We start from the raw sequence: 19,784 nt of genomic DNA, 5'->3' as shown, positions 1-19,784 counted from the left end.
AATTATAACCTCCATTTTTCAATTGAGTCATACTTGATCACTGATCGGTATATAATTAGTTTCCTCAAAATTATTCAGCATTCCTTGATCACCACTTTAAGGCTAGAAACCCATGAAAACAGAGGCAATTATTTTGGCAAATAAACCAAAAAGAAAAAAAGAAGAAGGAAAAAATAAGATATTGAGAATGAAATTTAGAACAGATGTCTCTAACTAGTAACTCAGGAGCTTCTCTGAATATAACTAATCGATTAGGCAATAATTCACAAAGTGCCCAAATAAATATGTCACACTGGTAATCAATTTTACCATCTTCACCCAGTGAAGAGCTTTAAAACAATAACGATAATATTTAAAATTATCAGGGGTAGTCTAAAAAACTGGCATGCATGTATGAGCCCTATGATCTGCCCTTTCAGTGAATTTCTTCCACTTCCAGGAATTTCTGCCAAAGTCCATCCTCTCCGAGCAAGGAATCGATCTTCATTCAGTATTGCCATTGCATTTGCAAAAAGGAGACAGGCTTCAAGCAAAGTCCATAAACCCATTTCCTGCACAACAAAGGATTCAACATTTCACTTTTACAAAACAACTGCAAGTCAATATCCAAGAGGAGATTCTGATGGAAGTGTTGTGTTCATACATGTAGTGGGTCAGGAGTCCTAAGATCAACATAGTACAGAAAATGAAAGAAAGAAACAATTACCCTACAATTGACCCCCCTTCAAATAGAACAATTTAACAAATCCAAGCCCGTTCACTGGAAGTCTAACTGTAGTCTTACATGCATCTTGGTTATTTTTGTCCAATGTCACAATGTCGACAAATAAAGCTGCTTACCTACAGTTTTACTAACAGAAGTTCAACATACTCCATTGCAAAAGGTGATAGAATCAAATATTGTAACCACAGAGTTAAATACTTCAAAATTTTGTTTATCATGATCCTCTAATCACTTAGAGATGGAGCTGGCATAGACCTTACTTATGATGGGCTCCATAAACATGTCCAATAAGCCATAGGACACTGGCAAGTTCACCTACAGTGATTATCGTCAGCTGGCAATAGCAGCATATAGTGCATTTGTAGTTTGATCAACACAAAAGAACATCTACATCAACAATCAAATCAAAGGGGTGTTGCTAATTGCTACCCCCTCATTCTGTCTAACTTGATCTTACCAGCTTAGTGTGTGTGTGTGTGTGTGTACTGTGTTCTCACAGATAGTACTAGATACCAGTTGTCTAGTTGGTAATCATGCTAAAGCCATCTCAATTAGCCAATTAGAGCTGCAATCAGCCAGCTAGGCAGCACTCAAGATGTATAATATGTCGTGCAGAGGCATGAACTCTAGTGCTCTCCAAATACAAAGCAACACCGTAAACATATTTTGTTTGTATCTATAGAATAAACCTTAATAAAAAATACTCCAAAGGGATAGCTTTTCTTTTCACAATCTATAATCAACAACTAATACATATCACATCTCTACATAGGCTAAACTTTTATCAAATAGAGTTCCACATCCCAAATGCCATAATAATTTCCAACCAGGCCACATGTGTCTCTTCAATTTTATAGCCTTACAAAACTAAAATCGCCATTTACACAATGTCAATTGACTCAATTCCAAGCCCAAATGTCTAGTTCTGGATCCTGACAAGCATTATATAGTATAAGCAAACAATGATACTTTAACCAACAAAATAAATATCTAGAACTATAGCGATCATTAAACACTGGAAATAATTGAGGCCACCATGTTTGGTTTACCTCCATAGTCTCCCAATCAAATTCACACTAGAACTGAAAGTGACACTGTGCAACCCTTATCATCTCCTGGGCTAACAGAACTGCATACTAACTGGCTTATGAAAACAACATTTTGACAGTCACATGCTTATTAGAACAATTAAAATCAATAAAATGAGATACTACATACAACCACAACCTTAAACCTATTAAGATCTTAATTTTGTTTTGGTCACTATAGATAACCTCATCTTTTCCTTGGTCAGAAACTGGCTAAAAACACCTACCTTAAAAGCCTCAGTTCTAGATGAAACTAGTGTATCCTATTACCAAATAAAAATCAGAACGCAGCAAAGGCCAAGAACCCAAATCTAAAAATCTAAGTAGAACCCAGATTTGGGCATAAACAAAAGATCCATGAACTTTTGAAACAAAAACAAGTTCATACACATATGACAGCTACGATAAATTGAACTCCAAAATCAAACAAACTATCAGACAATCCCATACAGTTATTTCAGTTCAATTAAACCAGAACACGCTTGTACATAACTTAGTATTCTCCGAAAAAAAAAAACACAAAAAGCAAAACAAAAACAAATAGGAAGCCTCACCAATAATAAGATGAAGCAAACCCACTAAGGAATTGATTCAGGGTTCAGACCCTTTTCCTTGATTTGTTTTACAAACAGAAAACAGAAAGACCCAGTTCAAAGAAATAAAGACCAAAAATCAGAACCATTTATTAAAGTGTATCTCATCCAACGGTTTAGAATACTTTGCTTGCGCAAACGAATACCTGATATCCGTTCGATTAAAATATCAGCTGTCATTGCTCTTAACCGCCCCGTACCCGACCCGAAAAAAACAAACACTCCTATATTTACGACCCGATATAATCTCGCAATCCATGGCTTCATTTCAGCTACTTCACTCTCTTCCACTCTTTCTCACAAACCTTAAACTTCAAAAAAATCACAGAAAAGCTTCATTTTTAGCTTCAGATTCAGAGCCTCAAAATAGTCATACGCTCACACATATTGCTAGAGATTCATACATTTCTAACAATGGAGCTCTTGACTCGCCAAAGCCCACTCGCCGAGTCAGAACAAAGAAACCCACTTCGTCCTCTTCTTCTTCTTCTTCTTCTTCTTCTTCAACCATTACACCAAAGAAAACCAAGCGTTCGACAAAAACAAAAGTCGAAAAATCCAAACTTGAAGCTAAAGAGACCACAAACGAAGCTAAAAACACAGACCCAGATCCAAATTCCGATGAACTCTTCGACTACGACGATGGAATTGACTTTCCATACTTGGACCCACCTCTGATTTGCTGCTTCGGCGGTGCACGCAAAGAGTTTGTGCCCACAGTCCGAGTCTCCGATAACCAAATGCACCCTGACATCTACTCGGAGTGGAAGAATCTCCAGTGGGACCCACCAGAGTTCGTGAGAGCTCCAGGTGGGCCCCCATCCAACGTGGCGATCTCGCACGTGCGGCTCGGCGGGCGTGCGGCGTTTATGGGAAAAGTTGCGAAGGACGAGTTTGGGGAAGAGCTGGTGAGGACGATGAATGTGGAGAGAGTGCAGACTCGAGCTGTGAAGTTTGATAAGAGTGGTGGTGTTAAAACTGCTTGTGCGTATGTGAAGATTGTGTTTGATGAGGATGGGAAGATGAGGAGCGAGGTTGTGAAAGAGGCTGCTGAGGATTCTCTTCTTGCTGATGAATTGAACCTTGCTGTGCTCAAAGAGGTCTTACTTTTATATTTATGCAAATATATAGTATAATGTTTATGTTAAGAAAGTTTTTATTGAAAAAGATAAAAAACAATTAATGTTTATATATATATATATATATTTTTAAAATTAGTGTTAAAACTTTTCTAAGATAGTTTGTTAATAATTGCTTTAAGGACACTCACTAACATGACCTCTCTCTCTCTCTCTCTATATATATATATATATATATATTTGTTTGGGGAGGGGGATTTGAATCTGACGTCTGCTTTGGAAATACTAGGAGGACTCATTTGAGCTATGCGGCTCTTGGAACAAAACTTATATATAGGTGATTGTGCTACATTGGTATAATTGGTCTAATACTTATAGGAGGGACCTAATAATTACTCAAATGTTAAATTCAATACCAATTTTAGGAGAAATGATAGTTTATAGGAAGGAAAATACTTATATATATAGGCCTTTGTGTTACATTGGTCAATGTACACGTGATTGAATTTAATTGGGGCACAACAAGGAACTGTGTCTTAAGTTTTGCCCTCATAGAAAAATATTAAACTTAATACCAATTTTATTATAAAATATTTACAAACTAATGTGACAATGATTATGATTGGGGCTATATTATAATTAGAGTAATGCTACAGATATAAACTATTTTACAACATTTTTACAAACTGCTGATTTGGCTTTAGCATTTTTCAAATAGTTATTGTAAGTAAAAATGTGATGTTAGTGATGGGTCCATATTATAACTACTAAGAATTTGCCACATCAATAGTTTGTAAAAATGTTGTAAAATAGTTTATGTATGTAGCATTACTCTTATAATTACTTACTTTTGTCTCGTATTTAAAAGTTGACATATCATTTTTTTAGGTTAATGTAGTAACATTTATGGTATTGGAAGAATCACTGAGTATATAGGTGGTGTTGTGTTGGGCACCACTTAATGCTTGAGTGATTAAATTCATTCTTTACTATTAGCTTAAGGTTCCACATATACCTATTGAGTTTGTCTTCCTAAAAACAAAAACAAAAACAAAAATTGCAACTTGGTTCTGATTCTAATCTACACACAGAATGCTACATATTCTGAAATTTCTAGGAGCTCCTAATGCTTTGTAGACATGTGGCAGATTTTAGAGGTACTTGGCTCATTTGATGTTAAGGCTTATATTGTAGTGAGTGAATCCTCTGTGTGAATAATATCTAGCAGTCTTGCATTTCTTGCAAATTTAATAGCTTTGTAACTGCAATAGTTTCTATGTCTTTAGCTTCATGAAAGTGAAAGAAACAGAAATTATTGCTGGTTAGGTTTATTTAACAATTAGAGGCATATAGCCTTTTCCAATCATTGGGCAGAGAAATTTGTTTTAGATTGATTAACTCAGCTACAAAAGGAGAATTATTTATTTTTTTACTTGAGTTGTAGGTAAGGGAATCATTCCATTGCTAAACTTAAAAAAAACATTATTCTTAACCATGTTAATGATCCCACTTTATTGTTGACAAGTGAATGAACTTATATTTACTAGTGACCAATTTTATTGTTATTACGAATGATATGTTGGTTTGTTTGGCAGTAAAATTTATTTGATTGATATGGTGGCATTACTTTGCATCTGAAGAAAGTTATTGTCTCCAAGAATTGTGCTTGTTAACTTATTATGAAAACTCCTCTCTACTTATATGTTGCAGGCTAGACTTTTTCATTTTAATTCAGAAGTTCTGATCTCCCCTTTGATGAAATCTACCCTTTTTAGGGCAATTGCATGGTCTAAAAAGTTTGGAGGTCTTATATTCTTTGACTTGAATCTGCCCTTGCCTCTGTGGAGATCACGTGATGAGACAAGGGAGATAATCAAGAAAGCCTGGAGCGAAGCAAACATCATTGAGGTTTCAAGGCAGGAGCTAGAATTTCTTCTAGATGAAGATTATTATGAGAGGAAAAAAAATTACAGGCATGAATATTATGCTGAAAATTTTGAGCAAACCAAGAACCGGCGAAATTACTACCATTATACACGAGAAGAAATCTCTCCGTTGTGGCATGATGGTCTTAAATTTTTGTTTGTGACTGATGGAACTCTTCGAATTCATTACTATACCCCTTCGTTCGATGGAGTGGTGATTGGGACAGAAGATGTGCTCATCACCCCATTTACCTGTGACAGGACTGGCTCTGGTGATGCTGTTGTGGCAGGTATTATGAGAAAGCTGACCACTTACCCTGAGATGTTTGAAAATCAAGATATTTTGGAGAGGCAGCTTCGCTTTGCAATTGCTGCAGGAATCATATCACAATGGACTATTGGTGCTGTGAGAGGTTTTCCTACTGAAAGTGCAGCACAAAATTTGAAAGAACAAGTTTATATACCTTCAATGTGGTAGAGCAGAAAAGGTTTACGTACCTTTAACACAGAGCAGATCATAAAACATGATCATTCGTAGCTTCCAAGGCGTTTATTGTATGTTATCTAGAGCATTGAGAATTTTGTCTCTAATGAAGGCGAGGAAGAAGTTTTAGAAAAGATTCCAGGAAATTTTTCACGGGTCCAATTTGTTGGATTCCAGGCCACACTGAATCAGTTATAATAGTGCATTTGATTATGTGCATTTTGTTGGTGAGATATGACTTAACAGTTCCTCTTGTAATGATATCAGAATTTTTGTGGTCAACATCTCTCTCTCTCTCTCTATATATATATGTATCATATCCACCCTTTAGTTTAGCCTTCAAAGGCTGTTAATCTTCTAAAGGGTTTTTCACATACAGCAGGATTCATTTTAGTGATTTTGGTTATGGATTATTCAACCAACATTTGATCTATTAGGAACTTGCATTTTACCTGGATAGTTAAGCCACCTTAATTTTTGCCTAGATGTCTCATAAGTAATATCTAACTGCAGTGGCTCTTATTTGAAATTAAAGGGACAAGTTTCCCGGGGACAATTAGGTCAGAATCACATTTATTAAAGTCTTCATTGGCAATGCCTATGTGAAAAAATGGTCTGCATTGGCTTCTATGATAATCCTCTGCAACTATTGAAACTTGCATGAGATTTCATCTTATTCTAATTGAATAAATGAAGAAAACAAAAAAATTAAAATGATATCTTCAGGGAACATATGGAAATCAGTTTCTGTGGCTAACTACGTTCTATAATGCCCATTTTGGCATGTAATTTTGATAAGAAAATTAAAGAAAAAAATAATGAATCAATATAGTACTATAACTCTACATGTGATGGCGATGATGTTTCTGTGCCAGTGTAGGTAACCTGGTTTGCCTTAAAATGATGCACAACCTTCTGCAATCTTCACTTCCCCCTGGTAAGGTTCTCCTCTGCTGCTATGCCAAAAATGCACATTTTTTAAAGAAAAAAATCCTAGGAGAAACTCAAAACTTGTAGACCCTCTTGGCAGCTATTGCTTCCAGACTGAGCAAAGATGCAGTTCATTTCAGAAACCCCTATAAGCAGCCTGTTAAGCAATTGTAATCTTATACTCCAATTCAAATAATCTCAACAAACGGAAATGCTATCTTTGCACTGCCGCCCTCAAATGTTTCTGATCAAGAAATTTCAGGTTATTGAGGTGCTCCTGAGACTTGTCACAGACACAACCAGGAAAAGGATTTGCATAAAAATTCTCCTCCAGCCTTGGTGACTCTCCTGCCTGTCTACGATATGGTGCTCCAAGCCTGTCGGAATGCAAACTCTTAACCTCTAAAGAAAATTTTTCTGACGATATTACTCCCTCATCCAGCTGATCAATCAGTCTAACAAATTCCAACCTGAAACACAGACAGCTTAACATATCAGAAATATTAAGTTTATGTCTACAAGCTCTGTACAAAGAATAAAGTTTGATAAAAAATTATGCCTAATAATAGTGTAAACAAACCTTTCAGGGTTGATTGTCTTTCGAAATCCTTCAAACCTCCTATGTCCCTGCACCGCCTTGGCCATATTTCCATCATATGTGTAAACAAAGACATCGCTTTCAAGTGCCACAATATGATCCAAGGCGGCCATCTGATTCTGATATGGTCTAAAGGGCTGTAACTCTTCTTCTGTTGCAAGAGTGGAATGAGAGAAGACATTAGGGTACTCAGAGCGAAAGGCGGCCATGCTATTGCTGCCATATATCTCTCCTGCAACTATGTAGATAGTTGTAGTGGAAGGGTAACCCATGGCCTTAAGGAATAGGGCTGCTTCTCTAGGGGACATTGGGCATCCCCCTTGGAGACGCTTCTCCTTACTATCTATCTCTTTCTCCTTCCAATGCTTTACATTGTACCTCATAATCCTAAGTTCCTCAGCCTCTTCTGCAGTAAGGTTGTGGCTGCATCCAGTGAAAGCAAGCATATCTTTCTCGTATCTGCAAGCAAGATTAGATTAAATATTACAAATCTAAAGGTGTATGTCACATCATTTAAAATTTTAAATGACTAATCATTTCCATTTCACTTGAAATGGAGAGGATCTTATTGCTTTTAAAAACACTAATAATATCATGATGATACCTTAGATGCAGAGCAATATATGGCTCACTATTGTTCCTTAATCTATCAACCAGAATTCTCCCAAGATCTTCAATCTCCTTTTTGTACCGGAGAGCCTCATAATTGGCACGGCACCTGAGCTTCTGGATGTTGGAAGCGAGGCCATTATTAACCAGTCGAGAATCAGTGTGGGTGAACTTTATCACCTTTTTTTTCTTTAACAATGGCATCATCTCATTTCTGTAGTAACTAGCCTGCACATGAAAGCATCTGAGATTTAATTCCCATGATAGGGAAAAAAAATGGAGTTGAAAAAAGTATATTTTAATTGCACACTATTTCCATACCTTAGACCAGGAAACAGGGGCCTTAGGAAGGGGCTGGATTGCTGCATACTTGGGTGGCAAATACTCAACTATCTCAATATCATCTTTTAAAACTTCCATGAAGTGCCTCCAGTCAAAGATATCTTTGAAGTCACTGCAAAAGCATTAGAATATTTGATTAATAGGATTAAAAGATTAGAAACTAAATCTATTCATTGGACGACAATAGTAGCATAGAAAGTTAGAATAATACCTTGGATCTGTCCAAAATGACTCATGATCAAGAGAAGGAAGAACCAAAGTGGCATTCATTATCTTGGCAACAGCAACCATATCACATATCTGAAGTCAATAATTAACAAGGTTAGCTTGAAAAACACACATATCCATGAGACTGAGAATAAATATGAATAAGCTTTTGTAAATTCAAGCTTTTGTAAATTCTTACTCCTGTTCTCATTTGATTCAATCCACCATTGGCATGAACAAGAAGATAGCCATTTGTTTTCGAACCCGTCCCTGAGAGCAATTTCAATTCATTAAAATCAGAACAAAAAATTAAAATAGTTATGTTCATAAGCATGCAATTACATATTTTGGTGTGGCGGAATGGAAGTAGATAGACATACTTATTTTATTCCTGGGTCGCTTAATGCATTGATAATAGTTGTCACTGTTTGGTTTCATCCATATCTCAGGAGTCTGTAAAAAAAATAGAAAACAAACCAAAAACAAAAATTAAAACTCATGAGCTAATCATAAAACCTTAAATCTAAAAATAGCTAGTCCCAAATTAAAAGGCACATAAACACCCCCCCCCCCCCAAAAAAAAATGTCACACCCTTTTTCAAATTTTTTTTTTAAATACAATAGCAAATATAGTAATAGCAATGTCATTTGCCATATAAAAAAAAAGAAGTAATAGCAATGTAACATCCTTTTTCAATTTCTTTTTTTTGGATACAATAGCAAATATAGTACTAGCAATTGCCAACAAGCAACACAACATACTATCTTATTAGCAAAAAAAAAAAAAAAAAAACGCAACATACTATCTGTGTAGTAAAAAGTCAAATGCAACTGTATCATAAATGTCATCATTGAAAGTAAGGACAGGGGGTGTGAATGAAAACACAAACAGCCAATTGCCAACTAAATAATATGAAAAAGCAAGTCATTCAGCAAAAAATAAAATAGCAAAAAAACAAAAAAAACTGATACGTATGAAACAAAGCAAAGCAAAGCAGCCCAAACAGTCTGGACTCCGAAATATTAGTCATAGCCACCCCTCAAGAAAATTCAAAGCACTAGCTGCCACCAACTTAATGTTTTATCAGTCAAAGCAACAACAGTATCTGAGACCCATTTTAATTTCCCAACTCATAAAATTTATTAATAAAAAATTTGAGATGGGTATATACTTAAAAAAACCTAAAATATTAATTTAAAAATATTAAATTACAGATTATATTCTCTAATTTTGAACTGTTTCAAATCCCAATTCAGTATTTTGAATTTCTATTTGTTTTCACTGTAGTTCTTTGGTTTTAACTGGACACTAAATTTAAAAAACGCTCAAATAAAGAAATGAAAAAATTTAAATGGGGTTAAAACTAATAAAACAGCCTTAAAAGCCGTACCTATATATAAGGAAATGCCACTCATTTGTATGATACTAACCCAAAAAAAATTAGAACCACATAACTGAAAGTTAATTTTAATTGCAGAAACTAATTTACAAGTCTAATACGTAATCTAAGTTAGAACCCAGATTAAAATTATTGAACAAAACAAAAAACCAAATCATTAAAATTAACCAAACTAGAAACATTAAAACTCAAATGGGTATCTTCAAAAACTTACAGACAATCTTTCAAGAACACGTTTTGGCATGGAGTTTTGAGTTTCAGAGAGAGCACGTTGAGCCATAGCCCAATCATCCTTAAAGCTCTGTATAATCAAAAGCCCACGATCAATCTTCTTCACGTCCACCCTTTGATTGCGCAAAACCGAGACTTTAACGAAAACCGACAAAACCGCTAATACCATCAAAACCCCGAAGATCGTACGGCCCATGTTGCTCCTCCTCCCTGATCTCAACGACTGGAACATCACGGCCGTCCAATAAAACCGATCTTCAATCTTGAGCAGCCACGTGTCCGGCACAGAGAAAAACGCTCTCCAACGTAAAAGCAAACACCTGATCAGTAAAAAGCAATGGTTGTGGTGGTGATGGTGGTGGTGGTGGTGGTTATGGTGGTGAAGTAAATGGGACCCACAACTTGAAACGACATCGTCGTCAAGGTCGCTAATATCGTTATGGTGGTCGTTGGAAACAGATTCTGGGTCGTCGGAGAATTCGGAGGATCTGTCGACGTCGTTTAAGTCTGCGACACGTCGTCTGGTGGTGGTGGGCAAGGAAGAGAGTCGTGGGCTGGCGGTGGCGGAGTTGGATGATGGGCCAACGCCCAACGACGACGACATGTCGGTTTTTTTTTTTTTTTTGAAAATCGAAACCAATGAAATGAATATATACTATGTTTATTAATGGAAGAGAAAGAAAATGGAAAGTTGGGCTTTTTGTGTGTCTCTGTGTGTGTGTGTGTGTGTCTGAGAGAGAGAGAGAGAGAAGAGAAGGAACCGTTTGTGTTGGTTTTGGTGTTTGTGAAGAGAGGAGGTTGGTTCCGAATTGTAAGGCCAGTTGAGAGGTGTTAATTTTTTCTTGTATGTATGTATGTATATGGACTATAGAGATGGAGAGAGAGAGTTCTCTCTCTCTTTCTCTCTCTATAAAGTGTCTGTGTGTCGAAAACCTTGTTTTGGAGTTGGACAATGTTGTTTTTCGTCTGAATCCTTTTTATCATTGTGTGTGTGAAATGAGAGTGGAAATGGCATATGTACCCTTAAAGAATTTGACCAAGTTCAATGCAAAAATAAATCATGATTTTATGTGATAATTAGGTTTATTGATACAAATTTTTTTGGGACAACTTTAGCTCCAAATCGGTTTAGAGTTATTTTCTCCGCTAACTCACAATATGACAATTTGTAAGGTTTTTTTATATTTATGATTTAAATAAATCACATGACTCGTTAAAAATGATATTTTGATTTAAATTTGTCTGAAACTATTTTTTCTAAATCAATTTATGAGATTATCGATATGTATCTTTTAAATAAGTCATATAACTAATTAGGTTTATTGATACAAATATTTTTGGGACGACTTTAGCTTCAAACCGGTTTAGAGTTATTTTCTCCACCAACTCATAATATGACAATTTATAAGGCTGTTTATATTTATGATTTAAACAAATCACATGACTCGTTAAAAATGATATTTTGACTTTAAATTTGTTTAAAACTATTTTTTCTAAATCAATTTATGAGATTATCAATATGTATCTTTTAAATAAGTCATATAACTAATTAGGTTTATTGATTCAAATATTTTTGGGATGACTTTAGCTCCAAACCGGTTTAGAGTTATTTTCTCCACTAACTCACAATATGACGATTTGTAAGGTTTTTTATATTTATGATTTAAACAAATCACATGAATTGTTAAAAATGATATTTTGACTTTAAACTTGTTTAAAACTATTTTTTCTAAATCAATTTATGAGATTATCAATATGTATCTTTTAAATAAGTCATATAACTAATTAGGTTTATTGATACAAATATTTTTGGGACGACTTTAGCTCCAAACCGGTTTAGAGTTATTTTCTCCACTAACTCACAATATGACGATTTGTAAGGCTTTTTATATTTATGATTTAAACAAATCACATGACTCGTTAAAAATGATATTTTGACTTTAAACTTGTTTGAAACTATTTTTTCTAAATCAATTTATGAGATTATCAATATGTATCTTTTAAATAAGTCATATAACTCATTAAAAAATTTATTTGACAAACTACGCATGGATGATTTCTTCAATCAACACATAATAGGTTGAAGCAAGAAAGTTCCAAGCATGTTTGGAACCAAACTTTTTTCCATTAAAAAAAGTCATGTGACTAAAAATATACATAAATTCTCTCTTCAATCAATACGTAGTGGGTTAGAGCAAGATAACACAAAATTAGTTTGGAGTTAAACTTTTTTCAATTTTTTTTTTAAATTTTAGGGAAAAAAAAAAGATTACTTTCATACTAGTTTGAAGTAAAATTTTTAACTACCACCTCAAAAATACCATTCATTATAATCATTATACTTTTTTAATAAATGATGTGACTTTATATTTTTGAAAAAATATTACTTCCATACTAGTTTGAAGTTAACTTTTCAACTACCACCTCAAAAATACCATTCTAGTTACATAACCTTTTTAATAAGTCATGTGATTTGTTTAAATAATACATGTGAATGATCTTATGAATTGTTACATATTTTTAATATTGTTTTCTAAATAATTGGCACGGCCTATTATGAATTTATAATTTGTGAGTCATAAAAATAGTGTGTACTTTAGATATAAAAAAGTAGGGGAAATATTATCTTATATCTTATACTTATCCTAAATCCATTGTTGTATACAATATTTACTATTTAAGTGTTGATGTATACATTTTAAAAGGCAAAAATAAATATTCAGGTTTAAAACATGAAAGTAGATGTGAAAAAGTGGACATGAGAATAAAATATTTAGGTTTAAAACATAGAAAGTAAAGGTGAAAAAGTAGATGTAATGGTATCATTCCTAATAAAAGTAGTGCTAATGAAAGATTGATGTGAAAGTAAAATTGCTTCAACCACAAGTTAGTGAGTTACTACTTTAATAAATTATGAAAACTTTGTATCTCTTGTAAGTGTTGGTACAAGACCAACGATGAACTTAAAATGTGGTATATGCATAAAAGAAAATCTGGTTGGTTTGCCGTGAAGAATGGGGATTTTATATGACACATGCACATTCTTGTCTTATCCAAAAAAATTACAATTATCTTTCGCCTTAATCCTAGTAAAGATAATGACATAAATATAAATTATCATATAAAACTTTCTGAGAGGTAGAACTAGCTAGTTAATTAGGAGGCTAGCTTTGTCATTACTCATTATATGTGTTCTATGGGTGTTGAGACTTAAGAAATTAACCATGACCACCATGACATTTTTAAATTTTTTCTCAAATATATATGACCATTTCTTTGCATTTTGATGTCCACTGCTTAACTGAAAATAATGAGTGAACAATGTGTATGGATTTGAATGAAGATAATTTTCCTTCTCAAAAAAAAAGAAAAAAAAAAAGAATGAAGATTAATTTTTGGTATTTAGCCCATATATATTATAACCTTGCAGAATGGTAATTACCAAAGATCGCCCTTTGATCTATTTAGGTTTTGGATAAAAGGAATTTGATAATCTTGTGAGATTTGAGAAGGTGTATTACATGGTACATACTACTACATTAAGGTATATTAGAGTGAAAACTTTAGAGAATGGCAAAGCAAATCATAGAACGACAGAGATAAATAATAGCCATGGTTGTTATCAATCAATCTATTATCCCTACAGAATCAATTAATCAAATCTTGCAAGACTCAAATTAAAAACCAACAATTGGCTCATTTTAGTTTATAGGAATTTTTTTTTTAGTAAACAGTAATACTTATTAGAACACACATAAAAATAATAATATTAGAGTCTGCTGTTTATAACCCCAGTCTATAATTACAAAGATTAAGCCCTTTTATAGTTATACTGGGCTCTAGTAGCGAATGAAATGAATAACTTCGATTCGGCAAGGATCTTACCCCCCTCCGACTTCGGAATGATTTAAAGAAAGATCTCCACTCCCCTGCTTTCGAAGTTGTAGACTGGTTGAGTCAGGTTGAGCTTCCTTCTTGTGTGATTGACCAACCTAGTGAATCTCGAATTTCATATTGAAAAAGGAGATTTGGTTATGAGATGTATTATAAACCTTGTTTAGTTTATAGGAATTGATATATCTAAATTCCATTGTTTCCATGACATTTTAACAGCCATTGCTTTGATTTCATTAATGCTAGCATTGATTAATCATGCTTATTATGTCATTTAATATCTAGGACAACACATTGAATGCCAGTGTATTGATCTCTGATTTTTGAATTTCCTTTCACTTTAACATAATTAATAAATTATTCTGTGCATTCAGTGTATTACATTTCTCAAGTGAATAATATGTTCACTTGAAACTTGGATCTTAGCGTACGGGATCAATAACTACGAAACCTTTTACTTATCGTGTTTAATCTATTATTGAATTATTAATAAGGAACTTAATTTGATCACCGTGTGCTCAACGATTGGCTTTTCCATGTGAAAGGGGTTGAGAAGGTGATCACTGTTATGTTTGCACACAATAAAGCTACATTTTGTCGGATTGATTAGGTAATGGTTTCTTTTGCTTAAGGTAATTGTACATAATAACAAGCGTTGACATTTATTTGGTTAATTGTGTACGAAAAAGTTCTAAAAAATAAAATAAAAGAGAGTCTCAAATTGATTTAATGTGTTAACATATTAAGCTATAAGACTAAAAACAGCTAGCGCTTATAATTGTTACGCAAAATGATCCATTGACTATATTGAAACAAAAACATGCATTGGATTGAAAGCTCTGTTAAATTGATTCTATACCGACGGTAGGTTACTTGTCCTCATAGAGAAATCATTCATGATCTCATGCTTATTATGTCATTTAATATCTAGGACAACACATTGAATGCCAGTGTATTGATCTCTGACTTTTGAATTTCCTTTCACTTTAACATAATTAATAAATTATTCCGTGCATTTAGTGTATTACATTTCTCAAGTGAATAATATGTTCACTTGAGACTTGGATCTTAGCGTACGGGATCAATAATTATGAAACCTTTTATTTATCGTGTTTAATCTATTATTGAATTATTAATAAGGAGCTTAATTTGATCACCGTGTGCTCAACGATTGGCTATTTTGCCATGTGAAACGGGTTGAGAAGGTGACTGTTATGTTTGCACACAATAAAGCTACATTTTGTCGGATTGATCAGGTAATGGTTTCTTTTGCTTAAGGTAATAGTATATAATAACAAGCGTTGACATTTATTTGGTTAATTGTGTACGAAAAAGTTTTAAAAAATAAAATAAAAGAGAGCCTCACCTTGGTTTAATGTGTTAACATATTAAGCTATAAGACTAAAAACAGTTAGAGCTTATAATTGTTACGCAATATGATCCATTGACTATATTGAAACAAAAACATGCATTGGATTGAAAGCTCTGGTAAATTGATTCTCTACCGACGGTAGGTTATTTGTCCTCATAGAGAAATCATTCACGATCTCATAATTTTTTTTTTTCCATTGTTTTTTAGAAGTGTTATGTCCACAATATTTTTATAATACTTTTACAAGAAATCTTAGGTGGTAAATTTTTACTCGTTCCAATTTGAACCTATCATTGAAATTACTTTTTTGTCCACTAGTAACAGCCAATAACAACCTATCACTTAAAATTTGTTGTGAAAATGTGGTTAACAAAACATTTCTCTTGTTTTGTTTTTTCCCTCTTTTCCTTCTTTTGTGTGCAAGTGATTGATATATATTTTTTTTATCGCTACTTGATTTTGTTGTTATCTCTTGCAAGGACAAATTTTGTTTTTTCCTTTCAATTTTCAGATGAGCTTAAGATTTTTAGTTATCCTTAGTTCTAGTCTGCTTGCAAAATGATTTTATTGATAATTGTTTCAAGAGTATGAAATAAATTAATTAAATACACAGGAAAGCCTTGAGAATTTGGGTTTGTACAAGAAAAAATGCTAGAGATACCATAATTGTACAAATTAATATATCACCAATCACCAAAAAAAAAAAAATTTAAATAGTCATTTATTATGTTTTTATAAATATTATTAATGAGCACTGACTGAGCACCAATCTTTTTCATTTTTATATCATTTGTAAGCTTCTTATTATAGTAAATTTGTAATACCTTTAGTATTTTTTAGAAAAATTAAAATTAAAAAAAAAATATAAAACGTACCTGTCAGTTTTTGTAAAATATGGAACAATAGGAACCCCCCCAAAAAAAAGTCAGATTTGGAATATGAGCATTGAGAAGTGTCATGTGAGGAAAGATACCCTGATGAAGTATGCAAAACAAATCGTGTACTATGACGTACCTAAAACATTAGTAATTTAGTACTTAGTACTTTAGAATTAGGACCTGACGTGATTTTTTTTTTCTCTTTTAGAGAGAATAATTCAATTATTTTATTAATCTAACAAATCAGAACCTGTTACATCAAAGCATAAGCTGGTCTTGGACAATAGGAGGAACCTCCAAACTACTATTACTGTGGGTGTATTTTTATAAACTGATCCAAAACGTTTTGATTTTAAAATAAGCATTTTACAAAAGTTTCTGTCTTTGAACAATAGGAGGAACCTCCAAACTATTATTATTGTGGGTGAATTTTTATAAACTGATACAAAGTCTTTTGAGTTTAAAATAAGCATTTTACAAAAGTTACTGTTATGAAATAGAGTCTTGAGTTTTTAAAGAGCAGATGTCATAGGTTGAAACTCTTTCTAGAAAAAAAAAAAAAAAAATTCCTCCCAAAATACCTAACCATACGTACTCTATACATGCTTTGCGTGGCTAGCAAATACCCAATTTGTGAGCAATAGAATTTGCTTCACGTTTTGCAACAGATAACCCATTTCTCAAATTGTGCCAATACATATCTAAGCCTCTGTAAACCATGCTAACCACGTTTTGAGCCTCTCAATTATACAATAATCAAATTTTCTGCCTTTCCTAAACACACAGCCAACGCAATTATAATATTATAAATTGATTATTCCTTTGTTTATTTTATTTAATTTTAATAGCCAGAAAATTTAAGATAGTTGGCAAACTCTTTATTTATAATGATTATTGATTCGGCTTGATCAATTTTGTAATATCGTATCTATGGATGTGAAGAGGGGTGTTGTCAGTTGCTACATCCACAGGTTGTAAGAATCCTGTGATTTGGAATGTAATCTGGCACACAATTTGATAATATTAGTATAATATGATACATTACCCTTGTTTTCCTTCTTATATATATATATATATATATATATATATTTTTTTTTTGAGAAACTCCTTCTTATATTATTATTAAATTAAATGACATACGATATAAAATTAAGCATATATACTGTGGGGCCCAATAATTTAAGGACCAAGCCCAATTGCTCCTGGAAAATCCAAAGGCCCAGTCCGAGGAGAGCTGTGGCCCAAGCTCTACAGTACAGAGCACAAAGCAACTTTGGAAGGCAGCCGAGGACTGTTTAGTCCTCGGCAGATCCAGAACCCCATCAGAATTAAGGGGTAAAACTGGTATAGGGACGAATTCGTAAGGAGATCCAAAATATCTTGGAGAAGTTACCCTTACTACCCTTCTAGATAAGATCCAACACATGACAGAGCCGTACTCTGCAGCCTTATCAACCATACCCAACAATTCTGGGATTAGACTGATGGGACAAATATCAGTCTTGTAAAGATTGACCCTACACGTGGACGAAGGACAATGAACACGGACGAGTATAAGAGAAGAAAGTAAATAAATCTAAGGGGGGATCCAATCTGACCTCCAAAAAAGAAAGATCACATGGGGGAGAACATCTCAACAACACCGGACTTCACTGAAGAAAGTCCGTCGTTGGATAACCGGGGGAAGGCCTCAATGGTCCTCGGATCAACTCCGAGGAGTCCCATCCCATAGGGTGCGACGTCTTAGGGCTTAAATGTTCAGGCCCAACTCCTTTTTCTACCTGAATTCCTATAAAGCCAGGATCGGACATCGCCCCGTGACCAGCGGCTAACTTTTCAAGCCCACTCTCTACAAATCATATTGTGAGGGATCTTTCGTACGCGAGCCCAACATCCTTATTGGGCCGCCAGAGAATTGTGTCCTTACAATTGGCGCCGTCTGTGGGAAAAGCTTGCGCGTTGGCGCAGGTGGCGGTGGAGTCAGCTCTCTAGCAAGCAGAAATTTCTGGGATTTCCCCCGCCTCCGACGACATATAGTTGTTGCTCCGACGTAAGCTTCTGCTAGGGGCTACGCCTCGCAGTGCTGAGGGCGTGGGCGTCTCTAGGGGTTTTCAGCCTCAGGCCAACTGTCCCCGCCTTGGTGTAGGGGCTGGTGGTTGAAAAATAAAACACATAAAGAAATCTTATAAGTTTTGGACAGAACCAAGGCCTTGCATGGTCTACGGACTCAAGCCTATGGGGAAACCAAGTACATAAAAAAGATCATAAGTTTTGGACAGAACCAAGGCCTTGCATGGTCCTCGGACTCAAGCCTATGGGGAAACCAAGTACATAAAAAAAAGATCATAAATTTTGGACAGAACCAATGCCTTGCATGGTCTACGGACTCAAGCCTATGGGGAAACCAAGTACATAAAGAAATCTTATAAGTTTTGGACAGAATCAAGGCCTTGCATGGTCCTCGGACTCAAGCCTATGGGGAAACCAAGTACATAAAAAAGATCATAAGTTTTGGACAGAACCAAGGCCTTGCATGGTCCTCGGACTCAAGCCTATGGGGAAACCAAGTACATAAAAAGATCATAAGTTTTGGACAGAACCAAGGCCTTGCATGGTCCTCGGACTCAAGCCTATGGGGAAACCAAGTACATAAAAAGATCATAAGTTTTGGACAGAACCAAGGCCTTGCATGGTCCTCGGACTCAAGCCTATGGGGAAACCAAGTACATTAAAAGATCATAAGTTTTGGACAGAACCAAGGCCTTGCATGGTCCTCGGACTCAAGCCTATCAAGGATCTGGACAGAACCAATGGTCCTACTCAAGGGGAAACCAAGTACATTAAAAGATCATAAGTTTTGGACAGAACCAAGGCCTTGCACGGTCCACGGACTCAAGCCTATGGGGAAACCAAGTACATTAAAGAAATCTTACCAGTTTTGGACAGAACCAAGGCCTTGTATGGTCCTCGGACTCAAGCCTATGGGGAAACCAAGTACACAAAATAAAAACTGTTACTAGAGCATTAAAATCCATCCGAAGAGAACTTCTCGTTAACAGTTGGGTCAGTCTTTAATTGCACGGTTTCCCCGGTCTACCCTCAGATCCCCAGTGCCAAAGGGGCTGATACGATACGGCACAGTATGTTGTCCCAAGGGCACGATCCAAGTCCATCGCTGCTCGGCTGCTCTCTCGGATATTCGTCTAGCGTGCATTACGCAGCGCTCAGCAGCTATCTCGGTTAGTTCCATGAATTCAATCTATTGAGGATTATCATTGTTATACTTGATAATATTTGCGAGTTTAAACTAATAAGGGTTTATATTAAAGTGTTCTTCCGTCCAGAATATTGTTAAAGGCATGCTTAGACTTAATATTCAGACCCAAAGTGGTTGTTGCAAAAAAAATATGTATAAAGAAATAAACACATC

General features: G+C 34.7%; 3 protein-coding genes across 5 annotated transcripts; 1 reads left to right on the top strand and 2 right to left on the bottom strand.

Moving 5' to 3' along the window:
• Positions 1–157: 157 nt before the first annotated feature.
• On the bottom strand, positions 158–2,638 carry LOC115952832 (immediate early response 3-interacting protein 1-like). 3 transcript variants are annotated; one of them, XM_031070134.1, is made up of 2 exons: positions 2,552–2,638; positions 158–551 (listed from the first exon to the last, which is right to left on the bottom strand). In XM_031070134.1, the coding sequence occupies exon 2, from the start codon at positions 546–548 to the stop codon at positions 315–317; it is 234 nt and encodes a 77-aa protein (XP_030925994.1). In that variant the 5' UTR covers positions 549–551; positions 2,552–2,638; the 3' UTR covers positions 158–314. The 3 variants fall into 3 exon arrangements, with proteins under 3 accessions (XP_030925994.1, XP_030925995.1, XP_030925993.1); XM_031070135.1 differs by lacking the exon at positions 2,552–2,638 and adding an exon at positions 707–2,359; XM_031070133.1 differs by lacking the exon at positions 2,552–2,638 and adding an exon at positions 2,367–2,489 and having other exon boundaries at positions 168–551.
• On the top strand, positions 2,605–6,261 carry LOC115952829 (fructokinase-like 1, chloroplastic). The gene is made up of 2 exons (XM_031070129.1): positions 2,605–3,505; positions 5,195–6,261. Exons 1-2 carry the CDS (start codon positions 2,663–2,665, stop codon positions 5,885–5,887), a joined length of 1,536 nt encoding a protein of 511 aa, XP_030925989.1. The 5' UTR covers positions 2,605–2,662; the 3' UTR covers positions 5,888–6,261.
• A 265-nt stretch (positions 6,262–6,526) lies between these two features.
• On the bottom strand, positions 6,527–10,814 carry LOC115952827 (O-fucosyltransferase 19). Its single transcript, XM_031070128.1, has 8 exons — positions 10,194–10,814; positions 8,960–9,032; positions 8,779–8,849; positions 8,584–8,672; positions 8,352–8,484; positions 8,026–8,258; positions 7,404–7,880; positions 6,527–7,293 (listed from the first exon to the last, which is right to left on the bottom strand). The coding sequence occupies exons 1-8, from the start codon at positions 10,812–10,814 to the stop codon at positions 7,038–7,040; spliced, it is 1,953 nt and encodes a 650-aa protein (XP_030925988.1). The 3' UTR covers positions 6,527–7,037.
• Between the last annotated feature and the right edge of the window lie 8,970 nt (positions 10,815–19,784).

The sequence above is a fragment of the Quercus lobata genome, chromosome 7 (genome assembly GCF_001633185.2).
Source record: "Quercus lobata isolate SW786 chromosome 7, ValleyOak3.0 Primary Assembly, whole genome shotgun sequence".
In the NCBI taxonomy this organism is placed as follows: Eukaryota; Viridiplantae; Streptophyta; class Magnoliopsida; order Fagales; family Fagaceae; genus Quercus; species Quercus lobata.
This window is presented reverse-complemented; position numbering and strand designations above follow the sequence as displayed.

Bases quoted from the DNA above. Each gene is read 5' to 3' on its own strand.
- LOC115952827 (XM_031070128.1), bottom strand. From the start codon at position 10,814: ATGTCGTCGTCGTTGGGCGTTGGCCCATCATCCAACTCCGCCACCGCC. The intron at 8,673-8,778 runs GTAAGAATTTAC...TATTGACTTCAG, and splicing joins TGAATCAAATGAGAACAGGA to ATATGTGATATGGTTGCTGT. The intron at 8,485-8,583 runs GTATTATTCTAA...ATGCTTTTGCAG, and splicing joins TCATTTTGGACAGATCCAAG to TGACTTCAAAGATATCTTTG.
- LOC115952829 (XM_031070129.1), top strand. From the start codon at position 2,663: ATGGCTTCATTTCAGCTACTTCACTCTCTTCCACTCTTTCTCACAAAC. The intron at 3,506-5,194 runs GTCTTACTTTTA...TATATGTTGCAG, and splicing joins ACCTTGCTGTGCTCAAAGAG to GCTAGACTTTTTCATTTTAA.
- LOC115952832 (XM_031070134.1), bottom strand. From the start codon at position 548: ATGGGTTTATGGACTTTGCTTGAAGCCTGTCTCCTTTTTGCAAATGCA.